The sequence below is a fragment of the Oncorhynchus kisutch genome, linkage group LG26, assembly GCF_002021735.2.
Source record: "Oncorhynchus kisutch isolate 150728-3 linkage group LG26, Okis_V2, whole genome shotgun sequence".
NCBI lineage: Eukaryota > Metazoa > Chordata > Actinopteri > Salmoniformes > Salmonidae > Oncorhynchus > Oncorhynchus kisutch.
Window position 1 is genome coordinate 3,300,847 of NC_034199.2, and position 25,522 is coordinate 3,326,368.

At 42.5% G+C, this 25,522-nt stretch overlaps 1 protein-coding gene across 2 annotated transcripts in view; it reads right to left on the minus strand.

The window, feature by feature from the left end:
* Window positions 1-25,522, minus strand: part of fgf14 (fibroblast growth factor 14) — a 330,991-nt gene that overhangs the window by 64,461 nt on the left and 241,008 nt on the right. For both annotated transcript variants that reach the window (XM_031805610.1, XM_031805611.1), the window contains exon 2: window positions 3,818-3,928. In XM_031805610.1, coding sequence (XP_031661470.1) covers window positions 3,818-3,928 — 111 coding nt within the window. The remainder of the gene's footprint in view (window positions 1-3,817; window positions 3,929-25,522) is intronic.

Genomic DNA, 25,522 nt, shown 5'->3' on the forward strand with positions numbered 1-25,522 from the left:
TTGTAAATGAGAACTTGTTCTCAACTAGCCTACCTGGTAAATGTGATTTTTTTTTTTTTTTAAATTAAAAATAAATAAACAATGATTTCAAATAGTATTTTCAATACAGAATTAAATTACACACAGACTACCCCTTGCTGACCAGGAGACTCTTGGATATGTTGTGGTGGACTGTCATTACAATTGCTTTACTGAAACCTGGTAAAATTAAGTTTGTAGTGTGGCTAGCCACTGGATGGCTCTGAATGCACTGTCAGCATGCAGTCAATGCTATTAACTACTTTTGGAGCTAACTAGTGGTCTCAAATCCTATCCTGATGTAGACAGCAGATGAACGTTATATTCATAATTTAGCTAACTTAGCTAATTAACACGCATTTATCTGATTAACATAACTTTCCTCAGCCATCACCTGCCTTTTTCCTGACACTGACAGTGGGTTGAATGCTGTAACAACACAGAATAAAACAATTCCCAAGAGCACCATGATGGTGGTGAATTCCCATTACTGCTTATCATTTATTAACCATCATTTAAGCACATTAATTATATTACTTTAATAATATATTTCAGCTGTGTATAACTTATATTTTTTATGACTTCATTATTTTCATTCCTTAAGTCATCATCTCATCTCTGCTCAGGTAGTAGCAACCAGCCACACAGACAACCATCTCACTTTATCGCTGTGCTCCCCATTGAATGAGTCATCCTAATTAACTAGGCTAGTAGTAGCTAGCTGGCTGCCCAAATCATTTGACTAGTTCTTCAAAGTAGACTGCTTATTACCAACTACTTCAACCATCAATCAGGTAGAGCTACCTCACTGTCTCTTTCCCTCGCGTTGTTGTGTTGTGTCATTCCTCTCTCATGTGGTCTCATATGGTCTGTGTGTGTATCCGCCTCTCTCCATGGCCAGAAAGAACAGGCGCAATGAATTCTATCTAGAGAAAAGAAGTATTGAGCTCACAAAAAAATAAATACATGGAATTCAAGTAACTGAACCCCCCCAAAATAAAGACTTTGCTTAATCGCTCAGCACTAAGAGCTAGCTAATCAGCTAGCAAACAATGAAACTAAAGTATAATTTTGCAACATTGATGGACCTGGGAAGTAGCACTGGAAAAACTGGAGCCACCATAGGGGCGTGGCTGATTTAATAGGTCCTTTTTGACCGTAGAACACACTTTGGCCTTGTTAGGTAATGGCCATTTTGTTTGTACTGATTGAGAAATAACAGGGCTAGTCTTGGCAGCGACACTAAGCAGTCGCATCCCAAATGGCACCCTATTCCCAACATAGTACACTAGTTTTGTGTAGAGCCCTATAGGTTGTACCAATGTATAGGGAATAGGGTGCCATTTGGGATACAGCCAGTGTGTGTATGGCTGATTTAGATGCACAGTAATAAGCTCTCCTGACCATTTGAGGTAATTGGTATTGGTGTGGATGTACAGTAGGTAGAGCAGAGTGAGGGATGTGAGACGTACAGTGCCTTCTGAAATTATTCAGACCCCTAGACTTTTTCCACATTTTGTTATGTTACAGGCTAATTCTGAAAAATATTCAATTGTTTTATTCCCCTCATCAATCTACACACAATACCTTAACAGGTTTTTAGAAATTTAAAAAACTGAAATATCACATTTACATAAGTATTCAGACCCTTTACTCAGTACTAGGAAGAGTCTTGGCGGTTCCAAACTTCTTCCATTTAAGAATGATGGAGGCCACTGTGTTCTTGGTGACCTTCAATGCTGCAGAAATATTTTGGTACCCTTCCTCAGATCTGTGCCTCGACACAATCCTGTCTCTGAGCTCTAATGACTATTCCTTCGACCTAATGGTTTGGTTTTTGCTCTGACATGCACTGTCAACTGTGGGACCTTATATAGACAGGTGTGTGCCTTTCCAAATCATGTCCAATCAATTGAATTTACCACAGGTAGACTCCAATAAAATTGTTGAAACATCTTAAGGATGATCAATGGAAATAGGGTGCCCCTGAACTCAATTTTGAGTCTCATAGCAAAGGGTCTGAATGCTTAAGTAAGTAAGGTATTTCTGTTTTTTATACATTTGCAAACACTTCTAAAATCCTGTTTTCACTTCGTCATTATGCGATATTGTGTGTAGATTGCTGAGGATTTAAAAAAATATATAATCCATTTAGAGTAAAGCTGTAACGTAACAAAATGTGAAAAAAGTCAAGGTGTCTGAATACTTTCCGAAGACACTGTATGTATGGACACTGGGTTTTTAGAGGCATTGAGCAAATATGGAATAGGGATTTTGGCTGATACTGTGTTGTGCAAATGTTGTTACTGTGTTAACAACATGTCACTACATTGCTGAAAGTTGAAAGAGGTCGAACTGAACAGTCTACTCAATGAATTATCAATTGGTGCTGATGAAGCAAATTTTGGTGACTTGGAAAATCAATGACATTTCTAAAGGAGGCAAATAATTAGTAGGAAAACCTTTTGTCATCATTGTGATGTCATCATATTGACTAGATGTCGTAACGTAGCTAGCTACGTTGTGAAGGGAGAGCAATGGCGTTTTAGCTAACTGACATTAGCATTGCTAGATATTTTTGACTAACTTTGCTTGTCAATGACAACATTGCCATCTATCTAAAGTAAATCTGATGACATGTTCATGATGACAAAGTTGTTTCTCCAAAAATGATTTGCCTATTTTAGCAATGTCATCGTATTTATAAGACAATGTAGTGTAATTTAGACAACATCGTCATTAACACCTGTTTAGAAAAGTTGGTCCTCAGTCCTCTGTGAACGTTCATAACAATGACATGACTGTGAAACCCATGAATAGTTTATATTGTTTCTTAATTAGTGACATAAAATATGGATGGATTCTTTGGTCCAACTGACTATTGATCTTCCAATCATTGCTTTAGTAACATAACATATTCACGTATTTAATTATATTTCATACCATATTATTTATGAACTCTATCGTGTGTGCATGTGTGTATGTGTAGGTGCCCCTTGTATATCCATAAACAAGGTTCTATAGGTCTATGGAAGCGACACGTGTCATCTCTGCTCCTAGTGACAGACACAGAGACAAAGCAGTGTCAAGCTAGAGTTAGCGCCACATACTGAAATCAAATTAACCAGCTAGCCTGGAGCACTAAGGAAGCTGTGCCAGCGAAGAGCTAAGAATACTCTCTTCTCTCGAGCTAGCCCACTGTTTCTTGGACCACTTTCCATCTCAGAGAGAAGAACCCATCTGCTTTCTATATAATACAGGTGAGGTTGGGAGACTAAATCAATGTGTTGACAAGCTCAGCATTTTGATTTTATAGATTGTCATCATGGACAGATAAAATTATAGATTTATCAACCTCAACCATGTGTAAACAATTGACCATTATTTATCTCAAATCATACAACATATACAACAAAAAGAGATCTTCATTTGCCGATTATGAGACACCACAGTAGCTGTGGTATCTAGACTTGCATAATATCTAGACTTGCATACTACTTAGAATGGAGTATTGGCCATGCATACTAAACAGTTTCACACGAATGTATGCAATTTGACAACTTGTTGACCCTGTAGCAGTGGTTCCCAACCTTTTTCGGTTGCTGTACCACCAACTGATTTTTGCTCCGCCCGGAGTACCCCTGATGTACCCCCTCATGTGCATTTTACCAGTAGGTCTGTGGTCTCATGAGTCTTCTCAAGTACCCCCTGTGGATAGGCCAAGTACCTCCAGGGGTCCTAGTACCCCTGGTTGGGATCCACTGCTGTAGCAGGATAGATAAAGAGACTGTATACTCACAGGAGTTACTGCTGTCATCCTTGGTCCCATCGAGAGAACCATCTGGGTTCATTTGCAAGTAGTATCCCTGCCTGCAATATAACCTGGTCACTATACCCTTGAGCTGGGGATCTGAAACACAGCGAGAGAGAGGGAAGCAGGGAGAAAAAGAGAGAGAGAGGTTAGCAACAGTATACAAGTAGTTAGACCAGCTCAAGATAATTTATACTTTCAACCGAAGGAGAGAGAAGAGGACTCTACCACACAAATGCTGCACCAAAGAAACACTTCATATACATAGACGTAGAACAAATATTCAAATCTCTATATGAACTGTCATATACTGTAAATGTAGAGAACAGAGGTAAAGGATCACAGAGTAAAGAGCAACCAAACCATTCTTATGTGGAAATTGTTTGAATATATTGTTTCATAATCCACTGTTTGTGTCTGGTTTGAAAACCATTGCATAAAACAAAGTACCTAACTCTTTATGATTGATTAATGACCATTGTGAATTTCCAGAGGCAAATCATGTAGCTAAAATGTACTGCATATATGCCATGCCTTACGCAGAAATCTGCCCAATCAAATGTGATTAAATTAATATGATAGCAAACTCAACAGCACCCTCTTCAGTTATCTTCTCTTGTGAGGGGAAACCATGGCTCATGTTGCACTGTAAATTCCTCAAAGGGTTGTCATGTGAATTGGGGGATAATATGGCCTTTACTGTCTTAATAGAGCAGGGGGAGTACTCTGGTTTAAAGTCTATTTTATCATTCATAATTACAGATAAGAGTTCAAGCGGATGTTCAAGTCATTTTCAAATCAGAATAATTTAACTGAAACAATTGTCTTAGCTCCTGTAGTTAAACGTGGATGTTTGAGTGAGATGTTGGTATTGGAACAGGTAGTACGCTTTTAAGAGCTGCTTCCACCCACCACATTGGGAGGTCTTGCCGTGAACTCTTTATACATGCACATTTTCCACAGAAATTAACATAATGCACTCATCTATGTACAACACCTTAGCATGTGTGTGTGTGTGTGTGTGTGTGTGCTGCCTGTATGTGTGTTTCACCTGTATGTGTGGATGTGTGCCTCCTGTGTGTGTGGGTGTGTGTGTGTGGTCTACCCAAGGGCCTAATGCCTTCCACATTAGCCTTATCGTAGAGACAGCTATCAGGCCAGATTTGATTCTCACTAAGCCCTGAGGAGATGAATAATCACGTGTGTGTGTGTGTGTGTGTGTGTGTGTGTGTGTGTGTGTGTGTGTGTGTGTGTGTGTGTGTGTGTGTGTGTGTGTGTGTGTGTGTGTGTGTGTGTGTGTGTGTGTGTGTGTGTGTGTGTGTGTGTAAAAAAGGTAGAATTGCCAATGCATATTAGGTGCTTTTATCCAAAGTGACAACTTCGAGTCCACACATTTTTGTATGTGACCCCAGTGGGAATCGAACCCAGAACTCTGGTATTGCCACTGCCACACACAACCACTACAATAGTGTAAAATACAATACATGATTACAATACAGATGGAAGGTGTATGATTACCATCCCAATGAGAGTGCCATGACATAAATTCAGACCTATGTCAGGCTTTGATTCTCCATGCCAAAAGATTTTTTCCACAGTTGCATGAACAATGAGGACATTTACTGCAAGGTCGATGAGAATCTATGCTCAAGACATGCTTGATGCAAACTAGTGCCTACTAAACATTTGTTTCATTTGATTACAGTTCACCTATGTTGTAATTATATCTGAAAAATACATTTATTTTTTGCTGTTTTTGACTCTCTCTCTCTCTCTCTCTCTCTCTCTCTCTCTCTCTCTCTCTCTCTCTTTCTCTTTCTCTACCGCACCTGCTGTCTCAACCTCTGAATGCTCGGCAATGAAAAGCCAACTGACATTTACTCCTTCAGTGCTGAGCTGTTGCACCCTCTACAACCACTGTGATTATTATCTGACCCTGCTGGTCATCCTGCAGGATGGCGTAGCAGTCAAACGTGTGTTTGTCTTGTCCCGTCTTGTCCCATGTAAATAGTCGGTTTTATCATTTTTTTCATATATATTTTAATCTCACTTTCCACCTACGATCTAAATATATTTTACTGCAACCCACCTCACCCAATGTAGCACGGATCTGCTATTTTTATACATTAAAAATAGCCACGGCTAGCGGTATTCACCTTTAGCTTGGACACCAGCCAGCTTTAGCTCGGTCAATACCTGCCAGTCTGCACAGCGCGATATCAACCCAGAGCATGTCGGACTGCTTTTCTCCACCATCACCGGATTCCTGCCACTCTGTGCCATTACACCGGATCAGCTCAGCTAGCTAGCTGAAACCGAGGGGATACCGCTGGCTAACGCCTCTGTCCCGAAGCAAGCACCAGTTAGCATTGAGCTATCCTCGAGCTAGGCCCATCTCCCGGCTAGCCGAAGAGGTATACCCGCTAATCCGTGGAATACAATATCTCTTTTGCCAATTGGTCTGGACCCTTTATTGCCGACACGGAGCCCAGCCGATCCATCACGATTGGTCTGCCGACGTAATCGTCCGATGTGGTTTCAACAGGCTTTCCGTTGCGATGTTTCCGAAGACCCATCTGCTAGCCCCGGACCGGTAGCTTTCTGAACGCCGTGCCTCCCACTCGGCTAGCATAGTAGCGACTACCGAACGGCTCCCGGACTCACCTATTGCTGTTCATTGGACCCTATGATCACTCGGCTACACATGCCTCTATCTAATGTCAATACACATTGCTTTCTGCTGTTTCGGTTAGTTATTGTTTTATTTCACTGTAGAGCCCCTAGTCCAGCTCAACATGCCTTAGATGGCTCTTTTGTCACACACCCCACATGGGGAGACCTCACCTGGCTTAGCTGGTGTCTCCAGAGATGCAAGCTGTCTCATCGTCACTCATTGCCTAGGTTTACCCCCACTGCACTCACATCCTACCATACCTTTGTCTGTACATTATGCCCTGAATCTATTCTACCACACCCAGAAATCTGCCCCTTTTATTATCTGTTCCCAACGCACTACACAACCAGTTCTTTTAGCCTTTAGCCGTACCTTTATCCTACTCCTCCTCTGTTCCTCTGGTGATGTAGAGGTTAACCCAGGCCCTGTAGCCCCCAGTACCACACCCATTCCCCAGGCACTATCATTTGTTGACTTTAACCGTAACCGTAACTGTAACCGTAAAAGCCTTGGTTTCATCCATGTTAACATCGGAAACCGCATCCCTAAATGTGTTTTATTCACTGCTTTAGCACACTCCACCAGCCTTTACATCCTCCTGTCTGAAGGAAAGCCACCAAAAATTAAGAAATTTCCATCCCCAACAACAATATTTTCCATCAAGATAGAACTGCCAAAGGGGGCGGTGTTTTAATCTACTGCAGAGATAGCCTGCAGAGTTCTGTCATACTATCCAGGTCTGTGCCCAAACAGTTCGAGCTTCTACTACTAAAAATCCACCTTTCCAGAAACAAGTCTCTCATTGTTGCCGCATGTTATAGACCCCCCTCAGCCCCCAGCTGTGCCCTGGACACCATATGTGAAGTGATTGCCCCACATCCATCTTCAGAGTTCAAACTGTTAGGTGACCTAAATTGGGACAGACTTAACACCACGACCATCCTAAAATCTAAGCTAGATGCCCTCAATCTCACACAAATTATCAAGGAACCTACCAGGTACAACCCTAAATCCGTAACCATGGATACTCTCATAGATATCATCCTGACCAACTTGCCCTCTAAATATACCTCTGCTCTCTTCAACCAGGATCTCAGCGATCACTGCCACATTGCCTGCGTCCGTAATGGGACCGCAGTCATGCGACCACCCCTCATTACTGTCAAACGCTCCCTAAAACACTTCAGCGAGCAGGCCTTTCTAATCGACCTGGCCCGGGTCTCCTGGAAGGATATTGACCCCATCCTGTCAGCAGAGGATGCCTGGTTGTTCTTTAAAAGTGCTTTCCTCTTCAATAAGCATGTCCCATTCAAAAAATGTGGAACTAAGAACATATATAGCTCTTGGTTCAATCCAGACTTGACTGCCCTTGACCATCACAAAACATTCTGTGGCATACTGCATTAGCATTGAATAGCCCCCGCGATATGCAACTTTTCAGGGAAGTCAGGAACCAAAATACGCAGCACGCGCTCCAGCAGGTATATTTCACTGGTCATCCCCAAAGCCAACACCTCTTTGGCCTCCTTTCCTTCCAGTTCTTTGCTGCCAATGACTGGAACGAATTGCAAAAATCACTGAAGCTGGAGACATATCTCCCTCACTAACTTTAAGCATCAGCAGTCAGAGCAGCTTACCAATCACTGTACCTGTACACAGTCCATCTGTATATAGCCCCCCCAACTACCTCATCCCCATATTGTTATTTTTGCTCTTTTGCACCCCAGTATCCCCCGACTTGCACATCATCATCTGCATATCTATCACTCCAGTGTTAATGCTAGATTTTAATTATTTCTCCACTATGGCCTATTTATTGCCTTACCTCCCTAGTCTTACTACATCTGCACACACTGTATATAGATGTTTCTGTTGTGTTATTGACTGTACGTTTGTTTATCCCATGTGTAACTCTGTGTTGTTGTTTTTGTCGCACTGCTTTGCTTTATCTTGGCTAGGTCAGTTGTTTTTAACTGGCCTACCTGGTTAAATAAAGTTGAAGAAAAAACAACATGTAATCCATGAACGTTTGAACATCTTGAGAAACAATCTGGCCTTAATGGCCGTGTTCTCTTAACCTCTCTACCCAGTACAGTCAGTAGAGGACTGGTCAACCCTCAGAGCCTGGTTCCTCTCTACCCAGTACAGCCAGTAGAGGACTGGTCACCCCTCAGAGCCTGGTTCCTCTCTATCCAGTACAGCCAGTAGAGGACTGGTCACCCCTCAGAGCCTGGTTCCTCTCTACCCAGTACAGTCAGTAGAGGACTGGACACCCCTCAGAGCCTGGTTCCTCTCTACCCAGTACAGTCAGTAGAGGACTGGTCAACCCTCAGAGCCTGGTTCCTCTCTACCCAGTACAGCCAGTAGAGGACTGGTCACCCCTCAGAGCCTGGTTCCTCTCTACCCAGTACAGCCAGTAGAGGACTGGTCAACCCTCAGAGCCTGGTTCCTCTCTACCCAGTACAGCCAGTAGAGGACTGGTCACCCCTCAGAGCCTGGTTCCTCTCTATCCAGTACAGCCAGTAGAGGACTGGTCACCCCTCAGAGCCTGGTTCCTCTCTACCCAGTACAGTCAGTAGAGGACTGGACACCCCTCAGAGCCTGGTTCTTCTAGTTTACCCAGTACAGCCAGTAGAGGACTGGACACCCCTCAGAGCCTGGTTCCTCTCTACCCAGTACAGCCAGTAGAGGACTGGTCATCCCTCAGAGCCTGGTTCCTCTCTACCCAGTACAGCCAGTAAAGGACTGGTCACCCCTCAGAGCCTGGTTCCTCTCTACCCAGTACAGCCAGTAGAGGACTGGTCACCCCTCAGAGCCTGGTTCCTCTCTACCCAGTACAGTCAGTAGAGGACTGGTCACCCCTCAGAGCCTGGTTCCTCTCTACCCAGTATAGCCAGTAGAGGACTGGTCACCCCTCAGAGCCTGGTTCCTCTCTACCCAGTACAGTCAGTAGAGGACTGGTCACCCCTCAGAGCCTGGTTCCTCTCTACCCAGTACAGCCACTAAAGGACTGACAATTGCACCAAAGCAATTGACAAAAACTCCTGACATCGCCCTCTCTCTCTGACTGAAGAGTATGGGACACTAACGCTGAGCCAGCATAGAGACCACAGGATTTTCAGATGTCATGAATTGATATCTACATTTATGAAGACTTCATAGGCCAGCACAAGTAAAGGACATAGGCCATCACGCAAAAAGGTAGCTATTTGCTGGGGACACTTCAGGCTGATGTGGGGACACTTCAGGCTGACGAGTAAGTTTCACACATCCCCATGGGCCACACACACACACACACACACACACACACACACACACACACACACACACACACACACACACACACACACATGCACTTTCACATGGATTTTTAATGAGAGCACAATCCCCTTGAGTGAGAACAACCAGGCAGACACACTAAGATGTCCTCCTCCAATCAATTAAAGACTTTGATCAGCAGCGTTTAAAACAATCTCAGAGAGTGAGATTGATTCCTCAGACAGTTCAGCAGAGGCCGATTTGTAATAATTAAAATGGAGACAGAGCTGAGAGCTCGCTGCGCTAGCACACAGTGTGCAGAGGCGTGTGTGTGTGTGTGTGTGCACAACTGTGTGACCATGTGTGTGTGTGTGTGTCTTGGGGCAGCAGGTAGACTAGTGGTTAAGAGCATTGCGCCAGAACCCAAATGGTTGCCTTGAGGAAGGCACTTAACTGTAAGTCACTCTGGATAAGAGTGTCTGCTAAATGTGACCCGTTTCAGGAAACTAGGCGTATGTCGCGGGTCACTACTTCACAGGAGAGCCCTTTGAACGTAATCCTTTTTTTGCCAGAAATGCCTTCTGGAATATGTGAACTTTCCTGTGCCTTAATATCAAACTTGAATGCCATCTGTAAATATGAATACAATTGTTAAATTACGAGCCTAGTTGGTTTAGCCACAGAAAAAGGTGGCAACCTTCCCGCTAGCCATGATTGGCTGAGATAATGAGTGGGCTGGACATGCAGAGAGATGAGTTCGGATTGGTCTGCCATATAGCACGCTTCTGTCTATTTGAGCTGGTTAATATGTGTAGGTAATCCTGTCTAACGTGGCTTTTGAAAAAATATATTGCTTAGTAGAACTGCTCTTCACTTTCTGGGGGACCAAGTTTTGAAATCAGTGGATACAGAGTATGATAGATAAGGAGATGGAGAAAACACCTGTCTCCGGGTTACATCTTCAAACTAAGGGCAACCATGGCATCTGTGACAGGGAGAAGCGTCCAACAATGATGTATAAGATATAAGATAGTCTAGCTAGGTGTATTTCAGATATTACACATTTCTAATTCATTTTCAATTCAAGCTAAAGTGCACTGTTAGCTAGCTAGCTAACATTAGCTGGCTGGCTTGCTAGCTAACATTACGTGTATGATCGTATTATTCGTATCTCAGAGCCATTTGCTTAGCTAGTTATAGCCTAATGTTAGCTAGCTAACATTGAACCTGGTTGGTTAGCTACCTGCAGATTCATGCAGGGTAGTAATGTCATGAGTTGGGATTATGGTCCATTGTTTAGCTAGCTAGCTAGCTACATGTCTTAACAGAAGACTCCACTATGCAAGTAACCATTTTGGGTGAGTTCCTAAATTTAGTCTGGCAATCTACTCCGATTTTAGTGCACTCTCGTCTGAGTGTGACAGCACAATCTGACAGCACAGTTGCAGTCACCAACGCTCTGGATAACATAACAGCCTAACCAGCTCTGCTAGGGCGAGTAATGTTCAGTGATCAGTTCTCTCATTTGTGTCTGGAAGTAGCTAGCAAGTTAGCCAGTTAGCTTGGGTGCTTGACTGCTATTTCTAGTACAGAATGCATGGATCAACCCTTAAAGAGATGGGTGGGGCTAAAGCTTAAGAGGATGTGAACGATGCTGAATGGGTGTAGACAAAACATTCAAAGGCAATTTTCTCAAAAGTGAGGTTTACAAGTTGATCAACTTTCAAAGCAGAATTACACAAATGCAGTGTATGATATACCATTTTGTAGCTCTGTGTCTCTGCATTTATCCAATCCAATGTAAAAACACAATTTCTAAATTTGCTACATTAGACTGAATCAAGGTGATCGGTCACAAATGACTAAAATGTTACAGTTCTACATTGAATGTCCTTGATTTTGTCTGCCTTTGCATTTATGTGTAAGGAGCAAGGATACAGTGCCTTCAGAAACCCCTTGACTTTTTCCACATTTTGCTACTTTACAGCTTCATTCTAAAATTGATTAAATATATGTTTTCCTAAGGAATCTACACACAATACCCCATAATGATAAAGTAAAAACTGGTTTTTAGAAATATTTGCAAATGTATAAAATGTATAAAAGACAACAGAAATACCTTTTTTACTAATTTATGAAAAATAAAAACCTGTAATACCTTATTTACACAACTATTCAGATCCTTTACTATGACACTCGAAATTGAGCTCAGGTGCATCCTGTTTCCATTAATCATCCTTGAGATGTTTCTACAATTTGATTGGAGTCCATCTGTAGATTGGACATGATTTGGAAAGGCACACACCTGTCTTCATAAGGTCCCACAGTTAAACATATCAGATAGTGTTCTGATTATTTGCTCTTTTTGTTGTCCTGTCTATTAATGGGATACTGTTTGAAAGTAGTGATTTAAAAGAGAAAATAAGACATACACTTGGCACAATGCAAAGTTGCACGTCAGAACAAAAACCAAGCCAAGACTCGTTGACCACTAAGTTAAACTGAGCAATCGGGGGCGAAGGGCCTTGGTCAGGGAGGTGAGCTCCAGAATTTCCCTGTGGAGGTGGGAGAACCTTCCAGAAGGACAACCATCTCTGCAGCACTCCACCAATCAGGCCTTTATGGTACAATGGCCAGACGGAAACCACTCCTCAGTAAAAGGCACATGACAGCACACTTGGAGTTTGCCAAAAGACACTAAATGACTCTCAGACCATGAGAAACAAGATTCTCTGGTCTGATGAAACCAAGATTGAACTCTTTGGCCTGACTGCCAAGCGTCACGTCTGGAGGAAACCTGGCACCATCCCTACGGTGAAGCATGGTGGTGGCAGCATCATGCTGTGGGGATGTTTTTCAACGGCAGGTACTGGGAGATTAGTCAGGATCAAGGGAAAGATGAATGGAGCATAGTACAGAGAGATCCTTGATGAAAACCTGTTCCAGAGTACTCGGGAACTCAGACTAGGGCAAAGGTTCACCTTCCAACAGGACAACAACCCTAAGCACACAGCCAAGACAACACAGGAGTTTGGGACAAGTCTCTGAATGTCCTTGAGTGAACCAGACAGAGTCCGGACTTGAACCCGAATGACCATCTCTGGAGAGACCTGAAAATAGCTGTGCAGCAACGCTCCCAATCCAACCTGAAAGAGCTTGAGAGGATCTGCAGAGAATAATGGGAGAAACTCCCCAAATACAGGTGCCAAGCTTGTAGCGTCATACCCAAGAAGACTCGAGGCTGTAATCGCCGCCAAAGGTGCTTTAACAAAGTACTGAGTAAAGGGTCTGAATACTTATGTAAATGTGATATTACAGTTTTATATTTGTAATAAATTTGAAAACATTTCTAAAAACCTGTTTTTGCTTTGTCATTATGGGGTAGTGTGTGTAGATTGATGAGGGGATTTTTTTTTATTAATCAATTTTAGAACAAGGCTGTAACGTAACAAAACGTAGAGAAAGACAACTGGTCTGAATACTTTCCAAAGGCACTGTATCCTGTAGCCCAGGGACTCATTTCCCCACTATTTCCAAAGTGACACCAGTTTGATTTAAAAAAACGGAGAAAACCAGCAAAACCATAGCTGAAATGCAAATCCAGCAGCTACCCAATGACATATTGGTTCCCTTACCCTGCCAGGAGTCTATGAACAAGGTAAGACAGCAATCCAGGCTTTGTTTTTGTTTACCTGGCCACTTGTATTTCTGTAATTTGGGATCCCTTTAAATGCCTTTAAATGTGAGATAGAAGCCACAGGCATTCTTTCTCATCATGGCAGAATTGGAGCACTTCAGTCCTTCTGTACGAGTGGAGCTGAAGAAATCTACTCCTATCTATTATGCAAGCCTTCGTAGGTCCTCAGACTGAATATTCAATACATTATTCACGATTGCCAATTGATGGCAGACATTCGCATACGCCGCTACATGTGTGGCCGTGAAATGTTAAGTTAACCCTTTATACTTGTGGGAATTGGCCTATATGAATAGGACTGCATTGAAATGTTTTTGTTTACGCAATTCAAAACCGGTCCATTATAAATCGTAATCTGGGTAAGATGGGCATCATTTGAAAGCTTGTTCTATTTCCAACATGACTAGCTAAGTTATAAATTACGATCTTACTTATCTGGGCTTTTCACAGGGCAACAGACTGTAATTTTGGTGTGCATAGAAAGGAATTATGCGTGCACCCAGGTGCGTGTTTCACAGTGAATTTAATTCACGATAGACAAACATAGGCTCATTCTGTTCAGAACAACCCAGGGTATGACACCATGTCATCTGGTAACTGTACAACAACCAGGCTCATTCTGTTCAGAACAACCCAGGGTATGACACCATGTCATCTGGTAACTGTACAACAACCAGGCTCATTCTGTTCAGAACAACCCAGGGTATGACACCATGTCATCTGGTAACTGTACAACAACCAGGCTCATTCTGTTCAGAACAACCCAGGGTATGACACCATGTCATCTGGTAACTGTACAACAACCAGGCTCATTCTGTTCAGAACAACCCAGGTTATGACACCATGTCATCTGGTAACTGTACAACAACCATAGTCTTCATGAACGTTGACACTGTATATTACATGAGTTTTATGATTTGGAAATGTGAAGTTGCACATTTGGACTGGTGTTTTGCTTGCTTTTATGACATCGAAGCGGTATTTATTATACTCCTCAACATCTCATCTTTCAAAATTCATTGAGTCCTCTTAATTTACAGCATTTACCTCGCTCAGACAACCAATATTTTGATAAAGTTGCTCAATTAGCATGACGGATGGGGGCAACTTCTTGTTGCGTGTGGTGCTCAAATTCAGAACGGCTGTCAGTCAAAACCCATACAGTGCTGTGAAACACAGGGCCTGCCATTTTTAACATGTTAAGGTACTGCATTCCAATATAGACACTTAACAGTGCCCAGATGTGTCATTTTCAACCCATATATAAGGCTACTGGCCTCTCTTTACCAGGTAAGTTGACTGAGAACACATTCTCATTTACAGCAACAACCCAAGGAATAGTTACAGCAGAGAGGAATGAGCCAATTGGAAGCTGGGGATGATGGGATTTAGCCAAGACACAAGGGTTAACACCCCTACTCTTGCAATAAGTGCCATGGGATCTTTGGTGACCACAGCAAGTAAGGACACCTGTTTAATGTCCCATCTGAAAGACAGCAATGGGATCTTTTTTTAGATTAGAGGAAAGAGTGCCTCCTACTGGCCATCCAACACCACTTCTCGCAGCATCTGGTCTCCCATCCAGGAACAACCCTACTTAGCTTCAGTGGCAAGCCAACAGTGGGATGCAAGATGTTATGCTACATGTACAGAACAAGCAAAGCTGTGGGTGTTACTAGGGCACCATTATTGAGAATAAGGCGTATTCTCAGACATACGATACGTAAGGCTTTCAGTTGCTGAATAGAGAGGGGGTTGGATATACTGTACTGAGAAAATCACTGGGTGCTTTTTCAAAACAGTATCCTGTGCAGTTGAAGGTGTATTCCTCTTTCTCACTGCAAATGAAGAGCCAGGCAGGGTACCCTTCACACCTAACAGTTGATATAGCTGCAGTGGTTTTGCAGCTGTAGGGGCATCCCTCTTTCTGCATACACAACAATCACACATCAAATCCTCCCTTTTGCTGAGTAGAAATGTTTGTTTATGCAATAGGGGTATCCCTCTCTTGCCTGCTCTCTCAAAACCTTCACACACATCTAAAAGATTACAACCGTTTTTCTCTTGAGCTGAAATTGCGTTTTTTTGTTTCGTTTTTTTTTTTACAATAGGGTTACTCCTGGGATAAATGGAACAATCACTGTGTACTTGATGTTGGGGTATTTTCTTTCTCTCCTTTCTCTTCTTCTTTTCTCTCTCACTCTCTCTCTCTCTCTCTCTCTCTCTCTCTCTCTGTCAGGAAAGGTAACTGTCAAGACAGTGGAGACACATGCTCAGCTGCATGCACACACACACACAGCAGTTGCACACCTCACAGCCAGCCCAACCCTGATTGACACACTTTGGATGTTTCTGGAATATTTTAGGGGCTTTTCCTTGCCCACATCGGAAAAGCCCTCTCCGTCTCTTTCTCCTCCATGTGGTCATGGAAGATAGCAGGAAGCAAATGAAAAGCTGGCCTGGTCACAGATCTGTTTGTGTTATCATGTTTAGCATGACAAGTAGTTGAGATGATATCAACAGATCTGGGACCTGCAGGCCAATAAAAAAGCTGCTTACAGTTTTACTGTTTATCTGAGGGCTTATGTCGAAATTCATATTCTGATACGGACATTACTTAACACTATCTCAATTCCGTCTGAATTTCTTTTTAAAATCCATCATCAATTCAAGTGATATAAACAGTAGACTGTTTGTCATTCATCAAGGGAAAGAGCATGTATCCGTTGTTTCAATACAAAGATGAGAGCGCAGCCCTGTAGGGGCTTTACATTACAGTACAGGGTGTTCTGTGACTGTTTTGCATTCAGACATTTCCCATACAATCAAAATAACTAGTGCCTCCACTGTGGTTTTATATGACATTTGTGTGTGAAACCCTTCAGGAATAAATATGTTCCATTGGAAAAGGTAATCATGTTGATGATGGATTTTCCTGGGAAAAAAACCTGCCAAAAATACAATGATAGCTAGCATAGAGAGTGAATGTCAACCCGGTGGTCCTCTTTTGTTTTGCCTATTCACCCTCTGAATGGCACACATACACAATCCATGTCTCAATTCTCTCAAGACTTTGGATTTTGGCCATAGCTTTCACCTGGATTCACCTGATCAGTCTATGTCATGGAAAGAGCAGGGTTCCTTAAGGTTTTGTATACTCAGTGTATATACAGTATTTAGTAGAAAATGGGTTTGGATGCAATCTATGAAAACCCTTTGAACCATAGAACTAATCCAATCATCTACGGCGGCAGGTGGCATAGCAGTTAAGGGCGTGGGGCCAGTAACTGAAAGGTTGCTGGTTTGCATCCTGAGCTAACTAGGTGAAGAATATGTTGATGTGCCCTTAAGCAAGGCACTTAACCCTTCTAAGTCACTCTTGATGTGATGGAAATATAATGTATCATCCAGGAATCACTGGCATGGCATTGAAATAGGTCATCACATATTTTGATTGAATTTCCCATTATGGCAATAAACAACCAATGTATTTGTACATTTGGCGACAACACAGACAAAAATATTTTTGTCCAACTCTAAGGGAACTCAGCCAGATCCAATCATGATTGGATCTCAAAGAAGTGCCTTTTGAACCTCTACACCTGGTCAAAGACCTTCAATCTCATTCATTTAGGGCAAAACTCTCTCACAGGACACATTCCAATAGTAGACTGTGGATAGAGTCCAATGTTTAATGGAATTGTAATCAGATACTATTTGAAATCACATCATCAGCCAGATCCAATCATGATTGAATCCCATAGAAGTGTCTTTTGAATGTCTACACTAGAGGTCGACCGAATTAATCGGCATGACCGATTAGTTAGAGCCGATTTCATGTTTTCATAACAATCAGTAATTGGCATTTTTGGACGCCGATTATGGCCGATTACATTGCATGAGTCTCCACGAAGAGACTGCGTGGCAGGCTGACCACCTGTTACGCGAGTGCAGCAAGGAGCCAAGGTAAGTTGCTAGCTAGCATTAAACTTATCTCATAAAAAACAATCAATCTTAACATAATCACTAGTTAACTACACACGGTTGATGATATTACTAGTTTAACTAGCTTGTCCTGCATTGCAAATAATCAATGCGGTGCCTGTTAATTTATCATCGAATCACAGCCTACTTAGCCAAACGGGTGATGATTTAACAAGCGCATTTGTGAAAAAAGCACTGACGATGCACCAATGTACATAACCATCCAAATCAATGCCTTTCTTAAAATCAATACACAAGTATATATTTTTAAACCTACATATTTAGTTAAAAGAAATTCATGTTAGCAAGCAATATTAACTAGGGAAATTGTGTCACTTCTCTTGCGTTCTTTGCAAGCAGAGTCAGGCTATATGCAGCAGTTTGGGGCCACCTGGCTCGTTGCGAGCCAGGTGGCCCCATTTCTTCCTAACAAAGACCGTAATTAATTTGCCAGAATTTTACGGAATTATGACAGTACATTGAAGGTTTTGCATTGTAACAGCAATATTTCGACTTATGGATGCCACCCGTTCGATAAAATACGGAACGGTTCCGTATTTCACTGAAAGAATAAACGTTTTGTTTTTGAAATGATAGTTTCCGGATTTGACCATATGAATGACCTAAGGCTCGTATTTATGTGTTTTTATTATATTATAATTAAGTCTATGATTTGATATTTGATAGAGCAGTCTGACTGAGCGGTGATAGGCAGCAGGCTCGTAAGCATTCATTCAAACAGCAGCTCTTAGCAATGCTGGGATGCATAGCACTGTTCATGACTTCAAGCCTATCAACTCCCGAGATTAGGCTGGCAATACTAAAGTGCCTATAAGAACATCCAATAGTCAAAGGTATATGAAATACAAATGGTATAGAGAGAAATAGTCCTATAATTCCTATAATAACTACAACCTAAAACTTCGTAACTGGGAATATTGAAGACTCATGTTAAAAGGAACCACCAGCTTTCATATGTTCTCATGTTCTGAGCAAGGAACTTAAACCTTACTTTTTTACATGACACATATTGCACTTTTACTTTCTTCTCCAACAATCTGTTTTTGCATTATGTAAACCAAATTGAACATGTTTCATTATTTATTTGAGACTAAATAGATTTGTATTTATGTATTATATTAAGTTAATAATTAAAGTGTTAATTCTGCATTGTTGTAAGTGTCATTATTACATATATATATATATATATATATATATATATATAAAATTCTGCTTTTTTTGGTCCTCCAATAATCGGTATCGGCGTTGAAAAATCATAATCGGTCGACCTCTATTCTACACCTGGCCAAAGATCTTCAATCTTAGGGCAAAACTCTCTCATAGGACACATTCTAATAGTATACTGTAGATAGAGTCCAATGATTTATGGAATTGTAATCAGATCAAATCACATTTAGCTCGGCTTGATTGAGCTTTTCTGGAGCAATGGAACCGATAGAGTATCAAAAGTGCAAACCCTGCCCATCTGGCACTCCAGGCAGGCTAAAGAGAAAGCTAAAAGTATTTGAATGATTTTTAATAGTATTTCAACCAAGATCTACTTGTCACAGATTCCCACAGGTATCGTCAATGTGACATGCATTCTATAATATATTATCAATCCATCTTAATGTTGTGAGAAGAGACATTTAAACGAGGCTACATACAGTGGGGCAAAAAAGTATTTAGTCAGCCACCAATTGTGCAAGTTCTCCCACTTAAAAAAGATGAGAGAGGCCTGTAATTTTCATCATAGATACACTTCAACTATGACAGACAAAATTTCAAAAAAAATCCATAAATTATGGTGGAAAATAAGTATTTGGTCAATAACAAAAGTTTATCTCAATACTTTGTTATATACCCTTTGTTGGGAATGACAGAGGTCAAATGTATTCTGTAAGTCTTCACAAGGTTTTCACACACTGTTGCTGGTATTTTGGCCCATTCCTCCATGCAGATCTCCTCTAGAGCAGTGATGTTTTGGGCCTGTTGCTGGGCAACACGGACTTTCAACTCCCTCCAAAGATTTTCTATGGGGTTGAGATCTGGAGACTGGCTAGGCCACTCCAGGAACTTGAAATGCTTCTTACGAAGCCACTCCTTCGTTGCCCGGGCGGTGTGTTTGGGATCATTGTCATGCTGAAAGACCCAGCCACGTTTCATCTTCAATGCCCTTGCTGATGGAAGGAGGTTTTCACTCAAAATCTCATGATACATGGCCCCATTCATTCTTTCCTTTACACGGATCAGTCATCCTGGTCCCATTGCAGAAAAACAGCCCCAAAGCATGATGTTTCCACCCCCATGTTTCACAGTAGGTATGGTGTTCTTTGGATGCAACTCTTTCTTTGTCCTCCAAACACGACGAGTTGAGTTTTTACCAAAAAGTTATATTTTGGTTTCATCTGACCATATGACATTCTCCCAATCTTCTTCTGGATCATCCAAATGCTCTCTAGCAAACTTCAGACGGGCCTGGACATGTACTGGCTTAAGCAGGGGGACACGTCTGGCACTGCAGGATTTGAGTCCCTGGCGGCATAGTGTGTTACTGATGGTAGGCTTTGTTACTTTAGTCCCAGCTCTCTGCAGGTCATTCACTAGGTCCCCCTGTATGGTTCTGGGATTTTTGCTCACCGTTCTTGTGATCATTTTGACCCCACGGGGTGAGATCTAGCGTGGAGCCCCAGATCGAGGGAGATTATCAGTGGTCTTGTATGTCTTCCATTTCCTCATAATTGCGCCAACAGTTGATTTATTCAAACCAAGCTGCTTACCTATTGCAGATTCAGTCTTCCCAGCCTGGTGCAGGGCTACAATTTTGTTTCTGGTGTCCTTTGACAGCTCTTTGGTTTAGGCCATAGTGGAGTTTGGAGCGTGACTTGAGGTTGTGGACAGGTGTCTTTTATATTGATAACAAGTTCAAACAGGTGCCATTAATACGGGTAATGAGTGGAGGACAGAGGAGCCTCTTAAAGAAGAAGTTACAGGTCTGTGAGAGCCAGAAATCTTGCTTGTTTGTAGGTGACCAAATACTTATTTTCCACCATAATTTGCAAATAAATTCATAAAAAATGATTTTCTGGACTTTTTTTCCTCATTTTGTCTGTCATATTTGAAGTGTACCTATGATGAGAGAGGTCTGTAATTTTCATCTTTTTAAGTGGGCGAACATGCACAATTGGTGACTGACTAAATACTTTTTTGCCCCACTGTATATCCCATTTGGTCTGGATTCTGAAGTTATTATCCAATACAACAAATAAATGTGTTAGCATGTGTGTGCTGTCCAATCCTGCTCTGAATATGTATGGGGCACATTCAGCAGGTTCAAAAGAAAGCAGGCTCAGTATTTCCATAGACTAAAAATAATGAATTTTCCCCTGAAAAACTCACAATCAGCAGTTAGTTGACATGCTCATACTGATCCTGTTGTCATGGCTTTGAATGATAGGTGAGTAGATGTATACATTGCATAACAAGTAGCAGTGGAAGACTGAAAGACCAGCATTTTTTTTTTTTTCCTTTTAAGATTTAAGTATTTTAAGTGTTTTAACCTTTTCACACGTGAGTTCCATATATCTCACGTTGATAGTTTTATGTCAGAATACACTCACTCTTCCAAAATGTGACCCGATTCAGGAAACTAGGCGTATGTCGCAAGTCACAACTTCACAGGAGAGCTGTTTGAACGTAAAATGTTTTTTTTATCAACATGCGTTTTTTGGCAGAAATGCCTTCTCGAACATGTGAACTTGTGTACATATGCCATCTGTAAATACGAATAAAATTGTTAAATTACGAACCTAGTTGGTTTAGCCACAGAAAAAGCGAGCAACCTTCCCGCCTGCCATGATTGGCTGAGAGTGAGTGGGCTGGACATGCCGAGAGATGAATTTGGATTGGTCTACCATATAGCACCCATCTGTCTATTGGAGCTGGTCAGTATGTTTAGATAATTGTGTAGAACGCAGCTTTTTTTTTAAATGTATCATATTGTAAAACTGCATAAACCTAATGTCAAGTTAAAGTGTACTGTTACCTAGCTAACATTAGCTGGCTGGCTCGCTAGCTAACGTTTTGTGTATGCTCTCCACTTTCTGGAGGACCGAGTTTTGAAATCAGTGAAATTCGGGTATGATAGCAAAGGAGATGGAAAAAACACCAGTCTGGATTACATCGTCAAAATAAGGCAACCATGTATGGCATCAGACAGGAGACGCATCCAACCGTGATGTATACTGGTAAAATGTTTAGATATTACACATATTTTCATTTCAAGTTAAAGTGTACTGTTAGCAGGCTAGCTAACGTTAGCTGGCTGGCTCGCTAACTAACGTTACGTCATGCATTGGGATTCATTGTTTCCCTAGCTAGCTCTCTAGTTACATTTCTTAACAAAAGACTCTTGTCTTATTGTGCCAGAGCACATAATACCTGATACATATTTGAACGCTCAACACCCAATTGAATATGTCAGTAAACGTCGTCGGCAACAAAGCGTAATTCAATTGCTGCCAGCAGCACAGTTAGTTACCAGCACTCTGGATAACATGAAAAAAGCCTAACCAGCTCTGCTAGGGCGAGAAACGGTCAGAGTGGGGTGTTCTCTCATTATGTGTATGGAAGTAGTTAGCTTGGGTGCTTGACTGTAGTTGTGAGGTCACAGCTTTCGGAACAACCCTACTTATTGGCCAGAGCGTCCAGTGTGCGCTCTGAACGCAAAATCACATTGAGCTGTTCTCTCTCTCTTTAGATGTATGGATGTAGCTGGCAAGTTAATACAGAACACTCGGCAAAACCCTTAAAGAGATGGGTGGGGCTACGTCTTAAGAGGCTGTGAACAATGCTGAATGGGTGTAGACAAAGAAGGGTTCTCCAATAGTAGAACCAAAACATTGAAAGACGGTTTTCTCAAAAGTGAGTTTACAAGTTGATCAACTTTCAAAGCAGAATTACATTCCCATTGTCTCCTCAAATGCAGTGTATGATATACCATTTTGTAGCTCTGAGTCTCTACTTTTATCCAATGTAAAAAACAGAAACCCAAACATTGCTACATAAGACTGAATCCAGGTTGTGAGTCACAAATATGATTGTTACGCAACAGGACAGTTAATACGCGCTGCCTGAGTAATGTAGGGTATGTAAACATTTAAAAGTGGCATTGTTTAAAGTGGCTAGTGATACATGTATTACATAAAGATGGCAAGATGCAGTAGATGGTATCGAGTACAGTATATACATATGAGATGAGTAATGTGGGGTATGTAAACATTATATTAAGTGGCATTGTTTAAAGTGGCTAGTGATACATTTTTTACATACATTTTTCCATTATTAAAGTGGCTGGAGTTGAGTCAGTAAGTTGGCAGCAGCCACTCAATGTTAGTTAGTGGTGGCTGTTTAACAGTCTGATGGCCTTGAGATAGCAGCTGCTTTTCAGTCTCTCGGTCCCTGCTTTGATGCACCTGTACTGACCTCGCCTTCTGGATGATAGCGGGGTGAACAGGCAGTGGCTCCTTGATGATCTTTATGGCCTTCTTGTGACATCGGGTGGTGTAGGTGTCCTGGAGGGCAGGTAGTTTGCCCCCGGTGATGCGTTGTGCAGACCTCACTACCCTCTGGAGAGCCTTATGGTTGTGGGCAGAGCAGTTGCCGTACCAAGCGGTGATACAGCCCGACAGGATGCTCCCGATTGGGCATCTGTAAAAGTTTGTGAGTGCTTTTGGTGACAAGCCAAATTTCTTCAGCCTCCTGAGGTTGAAGAGGCGCTTCTGCGCCTTCCTCACCACGCAGTCTGTGTGGGTGGACCAATTCAGTTTGTCCGTGATGTGTACGCCGTGGAACTTAAAACTTACTACCCTCTCCACTACTGTCCTGTCAATATGGACAGGGGTGTGCTCCCTCTGCTGTTTCCTGAAGTCCACGATCATCTCCTTTGTTTTGTGATGTTGAGTGTGAGGTTATTTTCCTGGCCCTCACCTCCTCCCTGTAGGCTGTCTTGTTGTTATTGGTAATCAAGCCTAGCACTATAGTGTCGTCTGCAAACTTGATGATTGAGTTGGAGTCGTGCATGGCCATGCAGTCGTGGGTGAACAGGGAGTACAGGAGAGGGCTCAGAACGCACCCTTGTGGGGCCCCAGTGTTGAGGATCAGCGGGGTGAAGATGTTGTTACATACCCTCACCACCTGGGGGCGGGTCTCGAGCTTGATGACGGAAGTGAGTGCTACGGGGCGGTAGTCGTTTAGCTCAGTTACATTACCTTTCTTGGGAACAGGAACAATGGTGGCCCTCTTGAAGCATGTGGGAACAGCAGATTGGGATAACGATTGATTGAATATGTCCGTAAACACACCAGCCAGCTGGTATGCGCATGCTCTGAGGACGCGGCTTGGGATGCCGTCTGGGCCTGCAGCCTTGCGAGGGTTAACACGTTTAAATGTTTTACTCACGTCGGCTGCAGTGAAGGAGAGTCTGCCGGTTTTGGTAGCGGGCCGTGTCAGTGGCAATGTATTGTCCTCAAAGCGAGCAAAGAAGTTGTTTAGTCTGTCTGGGAGCAAGACATCCTGGTCCGCGACGGGGCTGGTTTTCTTTTTGTAATCCATGATTAACTGTAGACCCTGCCACATACCTCTTGTGTCTGAGCCGTTGAATTGTGACTCTACTTTGTCTCTATACTGACGCTTAGCTTGTTTGATTGCCTTGCGGAGGGAATAGCTGCACTGTTTGTATTCTGTCATGTTTCCGGTCACCTTGCCCTGATTAAAAGCAGTGGTTCGCGCTTTCAATTTCACGCGAATGCTGCCATTAATCCACGGTTTGTGCCATTAATCCACGATGCATTTGCTAATAAATATCCCAGTCCACGTGATCAAAGCAATCTTGAAGCGTGGAATCAGATTGGTCGGACCAGCGTTGAACAGACCTGAGCGCGGGAGAATCCTGTTTTAGTCTCTGTCTATAGGGGAGGGGGGGCTGATGTCCAGACCAGGTGTAGGTGTGGCTCCACAGACACGTCTGAGGCAGGCTCCTGTCGGAGCTGTTCTGCTGAGCAGGACAAGGGCATTGTGATTTCAGTAACTGTCCGCAAAGGGGACAACATAGACGACCAACAAAAGAAGGTGGCCCCGCTTAAATGGAGTAGTGGTCAGCTTTTCCGAAAGGAGGGCGGGAGAGGGGCCTTATATGCGTCGCAGAGGTTAGAATAACAATGATCCAGGGTTTTACCAGCCCTGGTAGCACAATCGATGTGCTGATAGAATTTAGGGAGTCTTGTTTTCAAATTAGCCTTGTTAAAATCACCAGCTACAATGAATGCAGCCTCAGGATATGTTGTTTTCAGTTTACATAGAGTAAAATAAAGTTTGTTGGGGGGGAATATATGCGGCTGTGATTATAATCGAAGAGAATTCTCTTGGTAGATAATGCGCTCAACATTTGATTGTGAGGAATTCTAAGTCAGGTGAACAGAAGGACTTGAGTTCCTGTATGTTGTTATGATCCCACCACGTCTCGTTAATCATAAGGAGTACCTCCCCACCCCTCTTCTTACCAGAAAGATGCTTGTTTCTGTCTGTGCGATGCGTGAAGAAACCAGCTGGCTGTACCGACTCCGATAGCGTGTCTCGAGTGAGCCATGTTTTCGTGAAGCAAAGAACGTTACAGTCTCTGATGTCTCTCTGGCATGCTACCCTTGCTCGGATTTCATCAACCTTGTTTGTCAAGAGACTGGACATTGGTGAGTAGTATGCTTGGGAGCGGTGCGCGATGTGCCCGTCTCCGGAGCCTGACCAGAAGACCGCTTCGTCTGACCCTTTGTTGTTTTGGTTCGCCGGCTGGGATCCGATCCATTGTCCTGGGTGGTGGTCAAAACAGAGGATCCGCTGTATTTCGATCAATGTTGAGCTCACCCGTGATGTGATGAATTATAAATAGTAATTGCTATTGGCTAATTCATATTATGGTTTCTGTCAGCCGAGAGTTCTCTAAATATGACCGCTTGTGTTACTTCAATTTTTCCTCAGTTAGTGCTAGGACTAATGTAGCCTACATTTCACGGGTTGGACGATTGTG